The 20,194-nt window shown below is 39.1% G+C and overlaps 1 protein-coding gene across 1 annotated transcript; it reads right to left on the bottom strand.

The window, feature by feature from the left end:
• Positions 1 to 11,457: 11,457 nt before the first annotated feature.
• LOC100890571 lies at positions 11,458 to 18,747 on the bottom strand. The gene is made up of 6 exons (XM_030999082.1): positions 18,578 to 18,747; positions 17,697 to 17,767; positions 17,378 to 17,447; positions 16,711 to 16,933; positions 15,405 to 15,577; positions 11,458 to 12,809 (listed from the first exon to the last, which is right to left on the bottom strand). Exons 1-6 carry the CDS (start codon positions 18,707 to 18,709, stop codon positions 11,673 to 11,675), a joined length of 1,806 nt encoding a protein of 601 aa, XP_030854942.1. The 5' UTR covers positions 18,710 to 18,747; the 3' UTR covers positions 11,458 to 11,672.
• Between the last annotated feature and the right edge of the window lie 1,447 nt (positions 18,748 to 20,194).

The following is a 20,194-nucleotide window of genomic DNA, read 5'->3' on the forward strand; positions in this document are numbered from 1 at the left end:
CACAAGAAAAAGCGGAAGGTCGGAATATTCCGTTGAACGTTGTGAATTGGCGGAACAATAATGATAATCATATTTACAATCATAGGGGCGACACGTGCTAGACTCTAGCCGTGTATATTGACTTTATTCTAGTCATAACCTCATGGATCCCATATGTTTGTAGAATGGTATTGATTCCACTGTATGCGATTTCTGCAGTAATGCAATAATAGTAAGTGGTTACTGCATTAGCAGCGTCTGTTTGTCATGCGCGGCTGCAGTCGTGAAAGGGGGAATCCCGGGGGCTTAGGGGGGGGGGGGGTCGATGTTAAGTGGAGTCCCAGCTTACTTGAATGCCGGTACACTATACATCATTTTTCCATCGTACACATGTATGCAATGAAACTGCTGTGTATATTCACCGCGGATACTGTTTCGCAAAATGTCAGTAGTTGAGAATTGACATATGGATCCGACAACCTCCTCAGAAGCACTTGGAAGCAAAAGTGAGAATGATGGCGCGTTTCAGCTGCTTGTCTTGCACACACGAGTTACGAAGGACAGGGGAATACTACGGGAGCGGTGACAGTACTTTGTGGTGACAACGAAAACGCAATGCGATCTCGTTTGCGGTGAACATGGATGCAGAGGGATGCAGACTCGGAGACATGTAAGCATCACCTCGCAAAAGGAGACACATGAGCACCTCCGTGCACAGGAAATCACGAACAGGAAATTTGCAAGTTTAATCAACCCTTCGTTGCCCGCTAAAAGCGTGGCGTGAAATATTGGGCGGGGACAAACATCGATACTGAGCCATTAACATAATATCTGGGCAATGCTGTATGAAAATTGTGAATTGATCCAGTGGTCGGCTCTCTATACAGTCACTGTACAAAAGGACTAGGGTTCGAATCGCATATGTTGATCCCAAGACGATGACACACCTTTTTCGATGAACCAACAAAAAGATGCAGACAGAACAAATTGAGAACAAACACACACCCACACAATACACATGATAAAAAGGAAAGCTTCTTCGAACTACCATGGAGCTGAGAGGTTTTTTCTGGTGGGGGGTGGGAGGTTGTCGAATGATTATGCAAAGTTTTGACCCCTCCCCAGCCACTAGAAGATAAATCCTTGGTGGGGTGTAACTATCTATCCCCAATATTCCTAGTGATTAACACAAATCGTTCTCAGGTCCTTTCGAACTAAAAAAAAAAAAAAAAAAAAATGAATAAAATAAATATAAATAATTATGAGGAAGAAAAAACCCAATATCAAATAAATACAAAGGATGCCCGTGTGAATGACTGTGTCCAAAATTTGACAGGTTTTGCCAATACTTCCTCTTATTGGCGAGTCTGTGAGACAGGTTGCAAGGTGCCCCGCGCATCGGTCAAAATTAATTTGAACACATTCTTTGGGTAAGTACTACCCCCTCTGCGGAGTATTGTGCCACCCCCCCCCCCCCCCCCCCTCCGCTCCCAGAGCCCGGGATGCAGTATTCTTGTCTAACCGTGTATCTGTTTTACCAATTATTTGTATTTGGGATACTGCACCTCATTGAGTATTATTACTTTGGGGGTATTCCCCGTAAAGATGATTAATGTGTAATTAACACACTGTCGTGCCAGGACAGGAATGGGGGCCTGTGAGAGCAATGTGATTGAATTTTAATATCCTTGGCCATTAACACTGTTGCCTATAAAGTTGGAATATATTATCTTACCTCTTTTCATGAAATGAATGTGACAATATAACTTATGCTTGGTAGATGCAAAGCTTTAGTGATCAATCTCTGCGACTCTTTAGATTGATTGAAAAAGTCCTGAGAAGATTTCAAATTTACCTATCAAGAATAATGAGGCGCGGTGGCTCAACGGTAGAGCAGTGATGTCGTAACGGGGAGATCCCTGGTTCGAAACCAATTCGATGCGCTAGTGCCCCTTGGTAAGGCATTAATCCTCATCACCAATTCCATCGGAGAGGACTTAAAGCCGTCGGCCCCCTGGATGATTACTTGAAAGCATTCATATGCTTTTTCTTGGTAGTCAGGTAAAAAAAACCAAAGCCAACCCACCAAATCCTATTCTCACAATCATATCGTGAAAAGAGGTAAAGAAAAATTATTCCAACTTTATAGGCAATATATACAAACGGTATACATTGTAGTAACTTATCGATAATCCTGTCTATTTCGTTCGGGATATGATCCGTTGCGACTACGTTTGACTTCACCAAATCCCTCTAGATTTTTTTTTTTTTTTAATTGTGACAAACCTTTCCAAGCAGACGGATTTTTCTTCTTCTGTTTAATATTATATTGGCGTACAATAATAAGTAAACGAATAATAATGGCAAAGGATGTCACGATGTAGTTCTATATGCATGATGACCATTAATTTTTTATTTCAACTCTATTTTTAAGCTTTTTATTTGGGTATCTTTTTGTAGACATTCCGTATCATATATCTTTAAATGTAACTCTGCGCGAGGCTCAAAAGAGTTTTATACTTGCACGGTAATATCATGCTCTTCTTTCCAGCAAAACTTATGTCGCTGTCATACATATACTTCTCAACACTAATATCACTTACCGACACAGTTGGGTGAAACGTTTTAACGTAAGGAGCTATCGATTAACGGAGAATAAGTGAGAATTTGCCGACTGCTACTCTTACTAAGGTATTCAACATAAAGGTCACACAAAAACCACAAAAATAGATGAATAAATAAAAAAAATAAAAAAAGCAGGGGCGTAGCCTTTGAGGGGCACGAGGCCTCCAATCGATTCTCACTTATTCTCAGTTAATCGATAACTCCAATCGAGAAAATCAAAGGAGAAAGAAAGGATGATGAGAAAGACAAGAAGATGGGAAAGGAGTGGTAAAAAAGAGTGAGACAAAAGAGGAGGTGCATCGAGGAAGATCAGGAGGAATGCAGAGAGGAGAGAGAGAGAGAGAGAGAGAGAGAGAGAGAGAGTGTGTGTGTGTGTGTGTTGGGGGGGGGGAGGCGGAGGGGGAGTAGTTGTGTGTTTGGTTGGATGGGGTTATTTGTTTTATGTTACAACTGATTTCATTTTTGTTTTCATCAATAAGTACAATCTATGTAATGAAAATGTTTTGAATTCAAGGAAAAACAACTGTATTTTATTTCTAAGATTGGTTTGTATTGTTTGGAATCAATATATAAAAAGTGTGTGTGTGTGCGTGTGTGAGAGAGAGAGAGAGAGAGAGAGGGGGGGAGAGAGAGGGAGAGAGAGAGAGGGAGAGAGAGAGGGAGAGAGAGAGAGAGAGAGAGAGAGAGAGAGGTGTGTGTGGGGGGGGGGGGGGGAGGGGGATGGGGTTATTTGTTTTATGTTAAAACTGATTTCATTTTTGTTTTCATCAATTGTACAATCTATGTAATGAAAATGTTTTGAATTCAAGGAAATTATTGTTTGGAATCAATACAAACATAGTGTATAGTATAACATAGTGACATATTCCATCGATTCCATCGATTTTATTTATTTTATTTTCTGGAAGAACATTGTTTCATAAAATGATAGTTATTGTAAATATTGCACAATATTTTTGAGTACGATTATTATTTTTAAAAAATCACTAATAATGTAAATTTAAATAGGCCTAGATAGTGTATTATCAAGTGCAATTATTCATGATTGTTTCAACGTTAGTTCAAACCTATTATTTATATATCGATAATATACGTTGTCTTTTGGGCCGGTCATAAATAAATTAAATGAAATGGGGAAAAACATCACAGATGGGCATGGCGAGGGTAAAGACATTTCACCCTCCTCTGAGCTTCAGACGCCTTATAATCAGATTGCATATCGATTTGTCACCTAGAGTTCATCTCATCCTTTACTCCGAGAAATATGATTTGTTTGGGAATGGATAGTTTAATCAGGAAACCCAATCAATATTGGAGTCAGCTCGTCTTGGCCAGCCCATCTTTGTCATCGAGGCCTGAATTCGTCCCGTAATTGGAACATGATATCGCCACAGGGTTTGATTAATGCCACTTCAAGTCATCAGGATAAATCAGGGGCATCGCTGCATGGATCTTTAGATTTAAGGAGAGGGGTTGGGTGGAACCAAATTTGTTTAAAGGGCTTCCGCCGGACAAAACAATGATATCTTCAGCAAAATGATCTTCAAAACCCTTTTCCATTCTTATAACTTTGCAAGAATCAATGCCAACGTTTTAGGATACTTTCATTATGATTAATTCTTTAATAATAATTATAATAATTACATTTATAGGGCGCTTTATACAGACGTTTCTAAGCGCACATGAGGTACTGTCTAAAACTTAGTATAATCATTCAACATGTTCGATACCTTAAAAGCAACAAAATAAAACAATATTACCAATACAATTCAATACAATATTGAGTTAAATGGAATTCCAAATTTGCTTTATTTTCAAATATCAATCTGCTAGTAAGCAACACAACATATACCCGATGTTTATCATCTCCGTACCATAAACGTGAAATATGGAAATAACTATCAGAGATTTCTTTTGATTTGTAGACTAAGTTGAAATATATCGACATATTATAGGGTTTAGTGGTAGGGGTATTGCCCCCCCCCCATCCCACCCCCACCCCATCCCAGCGCGTCCCCATTACCCTCTTAGCGACACTCCTTCTCAAACTCATGTGTGTGGAGCTCAATTAGCTAGAGTGATGTGCGGGGATGGACTTGAGATAAGACATTGCCGGAGGACAGATGACACAAAAGGAAGGTGTGATACGGTCCATTCTGCTCTCATCTACTTCTTGAATGATTTATTCATTTCTTTCCATGTATCGCGGGAAGATAATTGACGCTACATTGCAATCAAGATTTACGCCTTGTATAAAAAAAAGAAGAAGATGGGGCCACACGTACGATTTATTACAGCACGGGTGTATAATAAACAGGTTGTAATTCGATGAAAAGAGAAATGAGGGATGATTGAGGTAGTGTATGTCGGTTAGGTGTGACATATATATCTTTATAGCAAGGCTAAAACAATTAAAGACAAGGAAGGGTAAAATAAGGACTGTAATAAACAGATGAATGAATAAATAAATAAATGAATAAATAAATTAATAAATGAATAATGAAATAAAAAATCAATAAAAGATTTGTCTCTACCGTTATTCCAGCAAATTAATTTTTATAAGCCAAAATGAATTATGAAAGGAGAGCTCCCTATGAGGGAAACAGTGTTTATTTTGGACCTAAAAGTCGTGACACAGCTTTAACGATGGACAGGAAGATTAAACAATGTCAAAAGTTTATAGCAAAATCTAAGAGAAAGATTATTAGTATGCAATGAAGTATAAGCGGAGAGGAAAGTTTAGGAGACAAAAAGATAGAAGACACTGGAGATGTGTAAGAGGGATAGGGGATATTGAATTTCTCATGTCGTTGAACCCGAAAACCCTGACATTAAACACATCACTATGCATGGGCATCGCGTTTGAAATCATCGATCGCTGACTCCAGAGGCCCGGCGGATTGCTTTGAGTCATTATCATCGAATGGCGTAGCCCCAGACGCCGATGTAAAAGGGGCGGAGGGGCCGGTGTAAAAAAAAAGCAATCGTGAAATGTTCACAAGAGTATTGACAAAAGTGTGAACATCACATTCATGTATAATCACGTTAATGCATTAAATTAAATACATGAATTCCGGTGAAATAAGAATAGATTGTTCAAATCACCAACAATGGTCATATAACATGAAATAATTCCAATTCGTCATCATACGTTGGAGCAACGAGCAGGGGTTTGAATTGAGGCACGTTTCTATTCAAGTGGGAAGGGAGTGAATACCTCATTATACCATCACATCGAAAATGTTATAAAAATGCTTAAACTAAACAATCGAGACATAATGTTATTGAATACAAAAATTGAAGGCATATAAGCGTGTTATTCGCAAAATATTAACGTAGAAATAGTTTTATTTTCGGGGTGGGGGTAAAGGCAATATTAACATCCAAGAAACAAGGACATTACATAAATGAAGGTAGGTCGAGTCAGGAAGAAAAAAACGAAAGATTGGAAATGAGTTTGTATAAACCCCTGCTGTGGATGGAAGGATATCTTTTGTAATAATGTCAAGTCTATCATGATTACCTGGATCAAACATCCACCCTACATCCAATATCCTCCCCAGATTAGAATTGTCTTGAAACATTACACATTCAACGGTTAACACTGATTGCAGGAAAGAATATTCTCTGAATGTGTTAATGCAAAAGGTACAACATACTCAGTTTTCAATTAAAGTGTTTGTTGGTAAGAGGGTAATTTGCGAACTCGTCTGAAGTTGACTAATCATTGCATAAAAGAACCTTAAATCGGAAGCAGAAGGCATTATTCCCCATCCCATATTTTTATCGTTGTTTATTAGTTCCGGTGATATTTTGAGATCCATATTTAGATTACAGCTGAAGATAAGCTAATAACGGCTGACAACAAAATGTAAAAATAAAAAATGATTAGAGAATGAGAAGCAGGGAAAGCGAGAATAAGACAGATACAAAATTAAGAGAGAGAGAGAGAGAGAGAGAGAGAGAGAGAGAGAGAGAGAGAGAGAGAGGGAGAGAGAGAGAGAGAGAGAGAGAGAGGGGGGGGGAGGGAGTGATAGAGACAGAGATAGAGGAGGAAGATACCAGAGTGACTGACACAAGTCAGGGAGGAAAAAAAACAAGAAAGAGATAAAGGAAATGAGAAAAGAGAGAAATAGAGAGATAGGGCGAAGGGATAGTGGAGGAAGACAAAAAGAAAAAAAGAAAAGGGGAAGAATTATTAAGGGCAAAGAAAGGGGCGAGATAGCTAGAACGGAAATGTAGAGGGGAGGGGGCAGAAAGAAAAAGCAAAAAAGAGTAAAATTGACCCTAAATCTAAGCTAAAATAAAAGTATTTAACCCAATAACAATTTTTACACAAATGTTGTCACGTAATTAGATTGAAATAAAAAAATTAACAAATAATCAGTAATGGGAAATTGTATTGACAAATCGGTTGACTTCGGAAAAATAACCACTTATTAATGTTCACTCACGTTTCTAAAGTCATTAATTGTATAAAATCAGCCCATTTGGTCCCTTTGCCCCCTTCCTTACCATTATTAATTCATTATTTTATCCGTCCTGTTTCTCCTTATCAAAGACAAGATAGGCAAAATCAAATGAGCGGAACCATTCTTCCCCACAAAATTTTGCATAATAATTGGAGGAAATGTGCCCCAAGGAAAGAAAGTCCCCATAGGACACAACGTTGTATGCTCCCCCTTGACCCAAATTCCATGGATGATGAATGATTCATCAAATTCTGATCAAGTTCTATTGCACACTATTTACCGAGCTTCATCGGTTTGCTTGTGCAATGAACCGTAAGATATTTGCATTAAATACATGAGTCGTAAAGAGAGGGTATAGGGAATATATAGATCAAGAGCCCCTTGAATGATTTTATTTGAAAATGGAGATCTTTTATAGGCATTTCATCAGAATTATGGATAAAGAATTGATTTCTTTTTAATCATGAACCCCTGGGAAAAAAAAAAATCATCGTTATTTGGATCATTTGTCCCGTCACAAGTATTGGATAAAAAATGGCCTAGCATCATTTTGGGTTATATCCACTTTACATGCATGTTTTTTTGAGCCTAAAAATAAAGATCAATACCATGTTTTTTAAAGGAAAAATAAGAAAGAAGATATTTAGTCATAAGACGCAGTGGCTTAACTGTGATACGAAACAAAAGGTAATCATGGCAGAAATGAGTAATTGTGTTAAGTTATTCTTCCTTTATTAGTCATTACATTTTTCAAAACTGTTAATTAATAAACACCATACCTCAGTGTGATCTAACACGTTTTTTTGCAAAAGAAAAAATTTTGATTGGTTATTGTTCATGCACTGTCACATTGGATACTGATAGGCCTATAAGACGGCTCCCCTCCCCCTTTCTCCTCCGCTCCATTTGGGAGGCCCTGAACAAATATCGAGAATGTCTCAATACAATTTACGTACCTATAATGTCATTCGATCAGCTCTGCTCCGACTCTGTTGTCAATCTCTGTTGTTATTTACTGGATACGCCATTGCAAGCAATACACGGACACAATAATGTGCTGTTACAGATGAAAGAACATTCAATATTTCAAGCTCGTATTTGGAAAAACTAATGATATATGACGATCGTGGAAGCAAGCAAGCAAGCGGTAAATCTGTCCAAGCTCGATCTCTGCTGAATTCTAATGAATTACTATGGTAATCTTTGTCACTGGAGAAAATGATGCCCTCACAGCGCAAACTATTGATTTGACTTCATACTCCGGCTATTTCATTATTCTAATTACGCCCCAGAAGGGAATATTGTTGGATGTATTTCAATTATGCATGAACATGCATGCTGTCATGGAGGTCAGGAGTATATAGATATATCATGTTACATCTGGGAGAATGATAGGATGACAAACAAGAAAAGTTGTGACAGCTTCGCCTTGTATACTGCATGCAGCAAAAGGGAGTTCGTGTATTTTTCTCTTTTGCTTTTGATATCTAAATTTTCCTTGATTCGTATCTATTTCCATAAAAATCAGCCAACGTCTCAGCTTACGACACAAGACCATGATCTGACTTTGGAGGGAAATTAATATATTGGCCATTTCGGTACTATGGGGAGAATGACATTTTAAAAAAAAATAACAACATTTAGTACCTGATCAATTAGCAGATCATGTATTGGACTAAATGGGTATATAATTATGGACCAAGTGGTAAATGTATGGAGCAAGTGGCAACTTACAGAATCTTACAGTCAGAATCCCTGCTCCTGAAAAAAGAAATCAATAAATACAAAGGATGAAAACATTTCCTAGTTTTTGAGGAAAACCTTGTAATTTCGACTTCGAGTAAGGGCATGTATTTTAAGCAAAAGGGACGATGTAATTGCATGGTCAGTTTGGTTTTTAAGTTTATGAACAAGACTACTTTCCTTTCCGAATGCATTCATAAAGCATAGAAATAAAGTGACGGAAGAAAATTCAAATGTTCTTTTCTAGTGTAAGTCAATGGCAGATGGGGGGGGGGGCGCCAAAATAATTCTCCCCCTTACACTATAGTCATCAGTATTGTGTATATTTCGGAATTGTTTCCCATCATTATTTCAAATCATAGATCCCCTTCTAGCCCTTTTTTTTTTTTAAAGATTTTTTTTGTGTGTTGGGGGGGGGGGGGGGGGGAGGGGCGGTTTCATCGCTACTGTACTCATTATGGTACGCGAGATATTTCGGGCAAATTTCGAAAACCGGTAAAAGTTTGTTTGTGGTAATCAGAACCAGCAGATGGTCCCCGGATTACATGAAACATTAATTTACAGAGCGCAGCTGGCAGTCTGAGTGTTATAGATGGCGCACTACTAAAATGATAGCAGAATCATATTTATCATGTTACTCATGATATTACGATATCGCTCTTCCTGCGGACGCTGTCATTATCCTAGAATCGCCAGGCAGGCGCGGATCCACGTGGCGAATTTTCCGGTCTGCCCCTCCCCCCCCCCCCAAAAAAAACTGTTTTTAAAAAATAGGATAATAGCGTAAATCTAACCTTTTTTAAAACAAAAAACAAAAGCAGCCCCCCCCCAAAAAAAAAAAAAAAATTAAAAAAATCGCCCACACCTAAAATATTAGTGGTTCTCCTTTCCATCATACCCCCCCCCCCCCCTGCATATTCACCGCCTGGATGAATTGCAGTTCAATATTTTTTCACAAATTGGCCCCCCCCCCCCCCAAAAAAAAAAAAAAATATTAAAAAAAAAATATATATGTGTGCTCTTAACCCCCCCCCCCCCCCCCCACCTGCTTATTCACCGGTCGGCTGAGTCGGCGCTAAAAACATGCTCAAGATTTGGCCCCCCCCCCCTGTCACCGGCTGGATCCGCCCGTACCTGTTACACCTGCGTTGAGAGGGAGAAATGTGATCAAAACCCTTAGTCCAATGATATAAAGACCGAGCGTAGATCGAACCCAGGGCCCATCTAATCAAGGAGCCTTTATAAATATACCACAGTGCTCCCATAAAGTATGTGTGATGTTTTGCCTATTTAAAAAGAACATGATTATGTTTAAAAATCGTATTGAGGACTACATTGCATTATTTTTGAATTTTAAGAATAAAGAGGCCTGTAAGAAGATGTGTGACATTGTGCGTTTTTATTTACCAAAATATTGTTTTTATTACAGAATTAACGGACAGTAAGAGAAATTAAAATTCATACAAAGAGGCTACCCCTCCCTTCCTACCTCCCTCCACCTCATCCGTATTCCTCTCTCATTTATGTGTCACCGAATGTGTCCAACTTTGTCCCCTCTCTCTCTCTGTCCTCTCATTCTCTCTGTGTGACTCTGTCTGTCTGTCTGTCTGTCTCTCTCTCTCTCTACTCATTTTAAACAAAATCACAAGAAGTATTAACATTATTACTATTTATGTAACAATTCATGACCCGCAATTAGGAAGAATTTATAAGATGATTTTGAAAATTCCAACTAAACATTGATGCATTTTCTTTCAAAAACAAACATGAAGTTTAAGTCAGATTGTAAGGTGTGCAGGGGATGTCATATCATCCATTCAAACAGGTTTACTTTATAAATTAGGTAAGCCAAACTACATGTGAACACATGTACATACTTAATACATGAAACCAAAAAAACCTATTATTACAGCTGTATTTAGTGACCTCCAGTTTAAACTTTATGTAGATAATCAAGGAAAGCTTTTTCCTTATTTTTTCAACTTTACATGTTTTTGTTTGTTTTACATGTACCTATATTTATGAATCATTAACCACGCCAGAATGAAGGTTATATTAATATGATTATATCAATGTATTTGGTCATATGTAGAACAATGTATTAGTTCTTCTATGTACAATGTAAGCCTACACTGAGTGACCTAAAATCTTGGGATTAGTTAAAAGCCTATCTGCACTAGTTTGGCCAGGAGAGATTAGACCTCCCTGCATGGTCACTGACAGGTGGTTATCTCATCAAATCAGCTCTCAATTAACATAAGAAAAAGGGGACCATGGGGGACCAACGGTCACCAATTAGGCATTGTTTGCTATATAGAGGGCGCAAGTAGCTATAAGTAGTGCAGTTGGGCTTAATTGGTTCCTTCAATGCCTGTTTTGATATCTGAGATGCAGTGAATCGATTGACTGCATGGACTACCAGAGGTCTTATTGAGAGTCTGCCGTTTCAGCACATTTTGTAAGATGTTTCTTAATGCTATTGTTCACGTTTTGTAACTTAAAAAAATAGTCCTAGCTTACATTTAGTTTTTTTTAAAGTATATATAAACAACATTTAATAGAATAATTGAAAAAAATAAAAAATTAGGTCACATTCTTTGTGTTTCTTGCAAGAGACACGAGACATAAAGAGTTAATGTGGGAGGCACTTAATAGTAATGTTCTACTACATATCTGGATGAATAAATTTTTTTTTTTTCTGAAGTAGAATATATTGACGAGGCGTTCCCACTAAAAATATTTAAGGCCAAGTTACACAATAATTTGCAAAGATGAGCCCAGAATTTACATTATATACTGATATACATTTTAGAGTTTGTTGATGACGATTGTTCCTAAATTGGTGGCAGAGGGTTAATCATCAAAATGATAGGGATCGTCAGAAGGGTCTACAGGGATTTTCTTAAGCTCTATCACTGCTCTCTTGTTGTCCAAAGACACCCTTCTCATGGTTTCAGGGGATCCCCTAACCTTGCTTTCAAGGGGAGAAGCACACTTGATGGTCTCAGAGTTAGATGGCTTGCTTCGCAATTCACTTGCAAGGGTGGTCTTTGAATCTGTAAAGGCCCTGGGGTTAGAGTCTATCAAGGTCTTATGTTTGTCCTGCTCTGCACTAACCCTGCTTCTCATTTCCACAGCTAACTTGCTCTTAACTTCTGAAGACATCATCCCCCATGGGTTGGAAGCATCACTAGGTGGCCCTGTGACATCTAGGATTGGTTTGTGCTTGGTGGTGTAGTCTGTGCTCGATCGCATCTTCATGTCAAACATGGGTTTATTCTGGAGAGCTGATGCTAGCACGGTCCTCTCCTCTCCCTTGCTCTTGAGCTCTATCATTGCAGGGTTTCTGACCTCAAAGGAACTAGGTCTTGCGCCAACAAGCTCCTTGATGCTCAGCTCCATTGCGTGTCTTAGAGGAGCTTCTGGTAACATCTTCGGAGCTGCGTGGCTCAACATGGTCGGTGAGGCAGATTTACGACCCGTTGCAATCTCCAGAATGGCCGGGCCTTTGAAGTCTGTCCTCTGTGGCCTAGGTAACGGCCTCATTTCTGTCTTCATGAAGTAATCTCTGAGTTGCTTGCCGCCTGTGTCTGCTTTGCTTCCGCTACTCTCGTGTTTTTGAGAGTCCAAGCTAGGTAATCCGAACAATCTGGCTTTGTCAAAGAGCTTGCTCTTGTCAATCTTCTCCAAGCAAATCTTAGGTTCCTCGGCCATTCCTGGAGGATCGGTGAACTCAAACTCGTCCTTCTCAACATCGATAGTTTGATCTTCACTGGTGTGGGATGTCTTCAAGGTAATCTTTTCCTCTCGGAACACCTTTGGCCTCCATTCTTTCTCCTGGCCCATCTTCACCACATCGATTGTCTCTGAATCTGCATCATTTCCATTATCCCTTGATGATTTCTTCTTGTCAAGTCCAGCTCCCTTAGCATACTTCTTGACTGCCTTGTCATATCGATCTTTCTCTTTCTCGTACAGTAGGTAGTAGTGCTAATTACATAGAGACAAAGAGAAGAAAGACAAAGTAGATTGTCATGGGACAATGCGATTAAAGCAGCTTTCTTGCATGGACAGTCAAAACTCTCTATACAGTACGTCCCAGAAAAAACGAAACCGAGAAATATCGATGTTTTATCATAACTTAATCACAACCATAATTAATGAATGATACATATTTGGAAAGCTTAGAGTCTCCTCTTTCAGTTGACGCTACTCATGTGATGCATATTTCACGCATGAGTGATTAAAAGCAATTTCAAGGAAGGAAAGAAACCAAAAAGTAATTTGGCGGGCGGTATCTGAATTTCAAAGAAAAATTCATATTTCTAGAAAGTTTGTTTCCTGCTTTTTCATATGATACCTCAATCAAGAAAAATGAGCCAGGAATAACAAAGTTCTGTTTGTTTAAAGTAGCCCTTACATTTTCATAATTTTAACAAACGAATTCGTTTTCACTGGGTGCCTGCCGTAGCAAAAAGCAGATTTGACAATCAGCTATGCATGAAGACTCTCGTCTACGGCTGATTGTCAACGAAACGGAGTTAAGTCTTTTGATAATTTCGTTTATTGATACAGCAGGCAGCCAGTGAAAAAAAAAATTGTTAAATAAAATTCTGGAAATGCAAGCACTACTTTAAACAAACAGAACTTTGTCATTCCTCGCTTATTTTTCCTGATTGAGGTGTCATATGAAAGAGCAGAAACTCAACTTTCTAGAAATGTGAATTTTTCTTCGAAATTCAGATACCGCCCGCCAAATGTCTTTTTGGTTTCCTTCCTTCTAATTGCTTTAAATCACTCATGCGTGAAATATGCATTATCTGAGTAGCATCACATGAAAGAGGAGACTCTAAGCTTTCCATATATGTATCATTCATTAATTATAGTTGTGATTAAGTTATGATAGAACATCGATACTTACTTCTCGGTTTCCTTTTTTCTGGGACGCACTGTATATGCCACCCAAGGGAAACGGAGGAAGTGGCCACTGTAGAAAGTGACTATTTTTGACAGGTTTAACAATACACATTTCTTCTTGAGGTAGACAAAATACATTGCCACTATATACACAGGTGGTCTTTATACAGAGGTGGCCACGGAGACAGGTTACCTGGACTTGTTTTGTTAGTTATTCCAATGTATTATAAGTTATACTGTATTTGACAAAAGGTTTCACAAGATAATAAAAGCTGTCTAGTAAGGTCTTGATGGCTTTGGTATGTCTGCCTATTTGAAATTAAACTAGATGGAACTTCGACTGCGCGCAGTCGAAAATGATGCCTCCGTCATAGAGCAATTTTACAAACCAAAACAGAAGAAATTTTTCGAATTCAAGTTCAATTGTAATCCATTAACAGGTTCTCAGAATATTGTGATTACAAGCTATTTTTGCATACATAATGAGCCCATGACCTTTGACCTTATGAACCAAGAATCTACTCAGTTCATTGGCTCTGCAAGAAACATACATGACCTAAGTTGGCAGGAATCCATCAATCGGTTCTTGAGATAACGCGATCACGAGCTGTTTTTGCATACATAATGTGCCCTGTGGCCTTTGACCTTTGACCTTGTGACCCCTACATCTAATCAGTTCATCGGCTCTGCAAGTAACATACATGACCTAAGTTTGGCAGCAATCCATCAATCGGTTCTTCAGATAACGCGATCACAAGCTCATTTTGCATACATAATGAGCCCTGTGGCCTTTGATCTTTGACCTTGTGACCTCAAAATCTAATCAGTTTTTCGGCTTTGCAAGTAACATACATGACCTAAGTTTGGCAGCAATCCATCAATCGGTTCTTCAGATAACGCGATCACGAGCTCGTTTTGCATACATAATGAGCCCTGTGACCTTTGACCTTTGACCTCGTGACCCCAAAATCTAATCAGTTCATCGGCTCTACAAGATACATACATGACCAAAGTTTGGCAGGAATCCATCAACCAGTTCTTCAGATAACGCGATCACGAGCTCGTTTTGCATACATAATGAGCCCTGTGACCTTCGACCTTTGACCTCGTGACCCCAAAATCTAATCAGTTCATCAGCTCTACAAGATACATACATGACCAAAGTTTGGCAGGAATCCATCAACCAGTTCTTCAGATAACGCGATCACGAGCTTGTTTTGCATACATAATGAGCCCTGTGACCTTTGACCTTTGACCTCGTAACCCCAAAATCTAATCAGTTCATCGGCTCTACAAGATACGTACATGACCAAAGTTTGGTAGGAATCCATCAACCAGTTCTTCAGATAACGCGATCACGAGAACGGGACGTACGTACGTACAGACGTACGTACGTACGTACGTACGGACGTACGGACGGACGGACAACCCGAAAACATAATGCCTCCGGCTACTTCGTAACGGAGGCATAAAAATTAGATTATTTTTTCTTCTTTCTCTCTATCCATCTTACCTTCTTTTCCTCTTCACTCAGGAACTTCCACTGTTTAGCCAGCTGTCTGGTAAGGTGTTGATGGCTCATATCTGTCTATCTATCTATCTATCTATCTATCTTTCTATCTATCTTTCTTTCTTTCTTTCCTTCTTTCTATCCATCTATGATCTTACCTTCTTTTCCTCTTCACTTAAGAACTTCCACTGTTTAGCCAGCTGTCTGGTAAGGTCTTGATGGCTCATGTCTGCAGAGTAGATGCCGTTGCCTTCACCATCCTGTACCTTCTGTCTCTCTTGTTGACAGTACATGAGGAAAGCATTGGCAGGCTTCTTGGGTGCGTTAGGATCTGGCAGGAGAATCAAGGATTGATTTCAAGTGATGCACACAGAATTCATGATACTCGCAAATTCTCTCTCCCTCTCTTTCTCTCTTCTTTATCTCTCTCTCTCTCTCTCTCTCTGCCTCTCTCTCTCTCTCTCTCTCTGCCACTCTCTGTCTCTCTCTCTCTGTCTCTCTCTTTATTGTAGTATATGTTTACTTTTATATCCAGACGACTACTTCCTGGATAACTTTTCTCCAGACAATTTTCTAAAAGACAACTAACCGTTCCATAGGAAAATTACCCCCTGACAACCCAACCACCCCACCCCCCCCCCCCTCCCAGCCACACATTATTATCACTTAATGTCCAAATTAAGCAATTTGTACATAACTTAAAGGTAATACAAAGTTTTGGTATGAGGTCATGAATTTGGTTCAAATAAAAATATTGGAAGCATATGCGATCCGACAATATTTAGTGATCATTGTCGCGGTTGCAATCGAGTCTAAAGTTATGAAAATGTCAATAATCAACTCTTTATGCTGTATAGCTCCCTCTCAAGGTCAAGATATTAATTAACCTATAAAACAATATTTCTTGACTGAAATCAACCGATTAGCTATTCCCATTTGGAAATTATATATCACAACTACATATTCTGAGATTTTCATGGTCGCAGCTACTATTGTACGGCCGGAGGCGCTATTTGAAATTTATTCTAATTTACCGGGAGCACCGGTAAATTTTTATATTCCATTTTTCTCAAAAGCAGAAGTGTTTTAGGGGCTAAAAATTGTTGTGCTTATAGTTCATCCACAGGGGCATCCAAATATATAAAAATTGTAAAGAATCACTATCCACCCAATTTTCAAAATTTACCAAAACTTTGTATTACCTTTAAAGTTGATAAAAGTTGCTACATGTACGTACGTGTGCACCAAGTTTGATGGTAGAATAAAACCTATCTATAGCGACCACCCAAGGGAAACAAAAAAAAGTGGTCTTTGTAGACAGGTTCCTTTAGTACATGTTTCAATGAGAAACCATTTTCAAGGGAAACAAAAAATGTGGTCTTTGTAGACAGGTGGTCACTAAAGCAGGTTTGACTGTATTATACAATATCAAGACTTTCTCCTTATGTCTCCTGTGCTTCGTACCTTTTTCTCTCTCAGGCTTGTTGGAATCCCTTGTCCTTTTCTTCCTTGGCTTGACCTGGACAACGACAGGTCGCGGTGGTTCCTGCACCACGGTGACCATCTCCTCGCCTTTGACCGGTCCTCCTTGGGTGAATGGACCAAACCCGCCCAGGGTTTCTCCTACAGCCGGTCCACTGGGCGATGGGCTATCCGATCCTCCCGTCATTGCGCCGGGCAGTTCTTCCTGTACAGACAAGATCAAGGTCACAGACAAGGTCAAGGTTGGCATATTTCATAATAATGATTTTAATCAAGAGGGGGTTGGGGGTCAGCAATTTCAATCACATTACAAAAGTAATGATTTGACTTAACATTTTACCATCTACTGGTACGCATTATCCACACCTGTAGATTTTAAGATTTTAGGATCACTACCCCTTGGAATACTACCCCCCCCCCTACCCCTACCCGACAAGAAAGGTGTATCTGTAATCTTGTTCATTTTGTTTTCTTTTGTTTTCTTTTTTTTAATAAATTATTTACTTTCATTTCTTCATTTCTTTTGGTTTAGTAAGGGGGGGGGGTGGGGTGTACTGGGACAACTTTCTGGGGGTGGAGAGGTAGCTTCCTGGAAGTCATAGTCAGGGGAGGGGGGGGGGGGGGGGGGCAAATCTAAAAATGAATTTACCTCAAGCGGGACTGTCAAATCACTCTTCTTGAATCCATCTCCAAGTTCCGTCAGCTTCTTTGCGAGGCCCCTATGACACAATCAGAGAATTGGTCAAAAATAGAACAATTACATATATTATCATTCACAAACAATCTTCTTTCCTACAAATACATTAAACATTGGGGTGGGGGGGGGGGGGGAATCAGAAAATCACCCTGTTATTTTCACCATTTATTCTTTTTTCTATGGATAATCTGTTTCTGTTTCTGTTTCGGTTGCGTCAGTAGATTCAGGTTTAACTGTACTTCACCAACGCTAATCTCCATTTATTACTTACCTTCTTTCTCTAGAAAGCTTGTGAATATATTTCTTGACATGGCACAGTCTGTTCAAAACTCTTTCATTACTCTGAAAGGGAATTCAAGAAGTGGAAAAAATACATGAAATATATAATGATAACAAAAAATTAAAACTAGATCTAGACAAAATATGTGGCAAACAGGATAACACTTTGATTTACTCTCATTATACAATACCCTCCATCAGTACTTAAATCAATTTGAGAATATCTGTAATAAAAATTTGGCAGGGAAAAATTGCCTCGTTGTTGTTGGTCTTGTTTCTTTTGTTCTTGTTTCTGCATGTACCCCTGGGGCCCGTTCCTAGAAACCGTCATACATGTAAGTCTAACTTCTTGACTATCCCATTGAAACGTGTATGGGATAGTTCAATGGGATAGTCAAGAAGTTAGACTAATGACAGTTTCTAGGAACGGGCCCCCAAGTCTCAAGCCTTCTGTTCTGCCTTGCGCCTCTACGGATAGAGGTTACGATTCTACAGTGTAGTTTCTCTTAGTTTTATATTGAACATGTATTACTGTTATATCAGGAACTTTGTGATATGATACTTTCATAAATTGCTCATTTTCATGGCAAGAAACATTGCGATTGTGAATCACATTCACAACCTTTTTTTCATGAGTCACAACCACAATTTTTTAGTTAAGTTTAGACTTACCATGTAGGTCTAGACTATTCAAATATCATATTAATTAGTCCTCATTTACATCTTGTCAACATTTAAGTCGTAGTTTTGTACATGGCATGCAATTATCTATATATTTTCATAATGCATTTGGAGGCATTTCAATAAATATTTTTTACCTCAGTCCCACACGTACGCAAATGAGTAGGTATTCTCATTTCATCTGTTTCTTACCAATTCTAGTGAATCACATTTCCTTTTGAGCGTTATATATCTCCTCTTGTATGCGTATGTGTCCTGCATTGTTTCTGAAATATTTCTTGATCTATGGCGAATATTCACAGACTTCAAATTCAAGTATAACATGGACTCAAGATCAAGCGATATTCAAGCACTCCATAGGTCTACATACATTATACACAGAGGCGAATTCTGAAGAAAATGTATAGAAAGATTGCCTACTTTGTTATGATTCGCCGTCAGGAAAGTAGTCTACAGCGTACGCGCAAACGCACAAAGATAATAGTCATTGTCCCAGGGTGGCCGTGGGGCGAGGAGTTCCGATACTCCGACCACAGGAGCGGGATGCTCAAGTCTCAAGAAGGGGATAATTAGCAAAATAAGCGATTTTTGACACCCAAAGGCCACCCCCTCGACCTTATAAAAAAGGGAAGTATTTGTTATGCAAGAAAACGATGTATAATAAGCTTTCCAGTACTCTAATATGCAAAATGTTCTTAAGCGAGGGGGCAGATTTTTCATTCTAATATGGGGAGGCCTTGAGTTTCATTTTTTATTTTCCTTCATCATTTTTTAGGATTGCGTAACAAAACCAAGCGCAATATTTTCTTCAAGTGGTGTATAAACCAGAAGGCGGGGAGGGGATTCGTTTCTGTCCCCTCTCACAGGCGCGTACGCAGGATTTTTTCCAAGGGGGGGGGGGGGGGTTAACATTTATAAATCGGACCGAAAATTTCGCAACGAGGGGGGGGGGGGGGGGGGGGGGGGTAAGATGTCACTTTTTTTTTTTTTTTGGTCCCAAAAAGATCGCAACGACTCAGCCGACCGCTGAATAAGAGGGGGGGGGGGGTGGGGGGGGGGGGGGTAAGAGGACACTTTTTTCCCTTTTTTTTGGTTTCGAAATTTGATTATTTTTAATAATTAAAAAAAAAAAAAAAAAAAAATCCAAAAGGGGGGGGGGGTTCAGGGGGGTAATGGGGGGGGGGGGGGGGTTTACACCAAAAAAAATACCAAAGGGGGGGGGGTTTAACCCCCAAACCGCCCCAATCTGTTTATCCATGCAGGGCCGTTGACTAAAAGATCATGTCGTCAAGTATATTCTATAATTATAATTATAACCACAGATAAGACTGCTCAAGTTTCGACATTGAAGACGTTAAATTTTTCCGCTCAGTCATAACGCTCTTCCTTGAAGGTAGATGCAGAAACCATCTTTTATGGGCGTTATATATGAACAAGTGCCATATTTTCCCTAAATTAAATTGGCGGATAAATTATTTTTTTCTCTCCTCCTGGAATATTATATATAATAATTATTGGCTTCTTATAGTAGAGTGGAAATGTACTGAACACTTCACCAGACAATAATTTGACTAGTTTGTTTGAAGCAACTTACTTGGTCGCTACGCTCCCTCGCCTATTAATAGAAACATTTTGTTCAAAAATGCAATATGTGCCGAAGCCCTGGAAGTGTAAAGTTAACAGGGATATAGGGACTCTTTTTTCCCCTGCATTTTAATCTTTCTGAGATCTGTTTTCCTACCCGGTCGCTACGCTCCCTCGCTACCATCACCACACCCTGATACCATCTAAGACCTAAGCGTTGAACAA

Source organism: Strongylocentrotus purpuratus, unplaced genomic scaffold (genome assembly GCF_000002235.5).
Source record: "Strongylocentrotus purpuratus isolate Spur 01 unplaced genomic scaffold, Spur_5.0 spur5_contig_861, whole genome shotgun sequence".
Classification (NCBI taxonomy): Eukaryota; Metazoa; Echinodermata; class Echinoidea; order Camarodonta; family Strongylocentrotidae; genus Strongylocentrotus; species Strongylocentrotus purpuratus.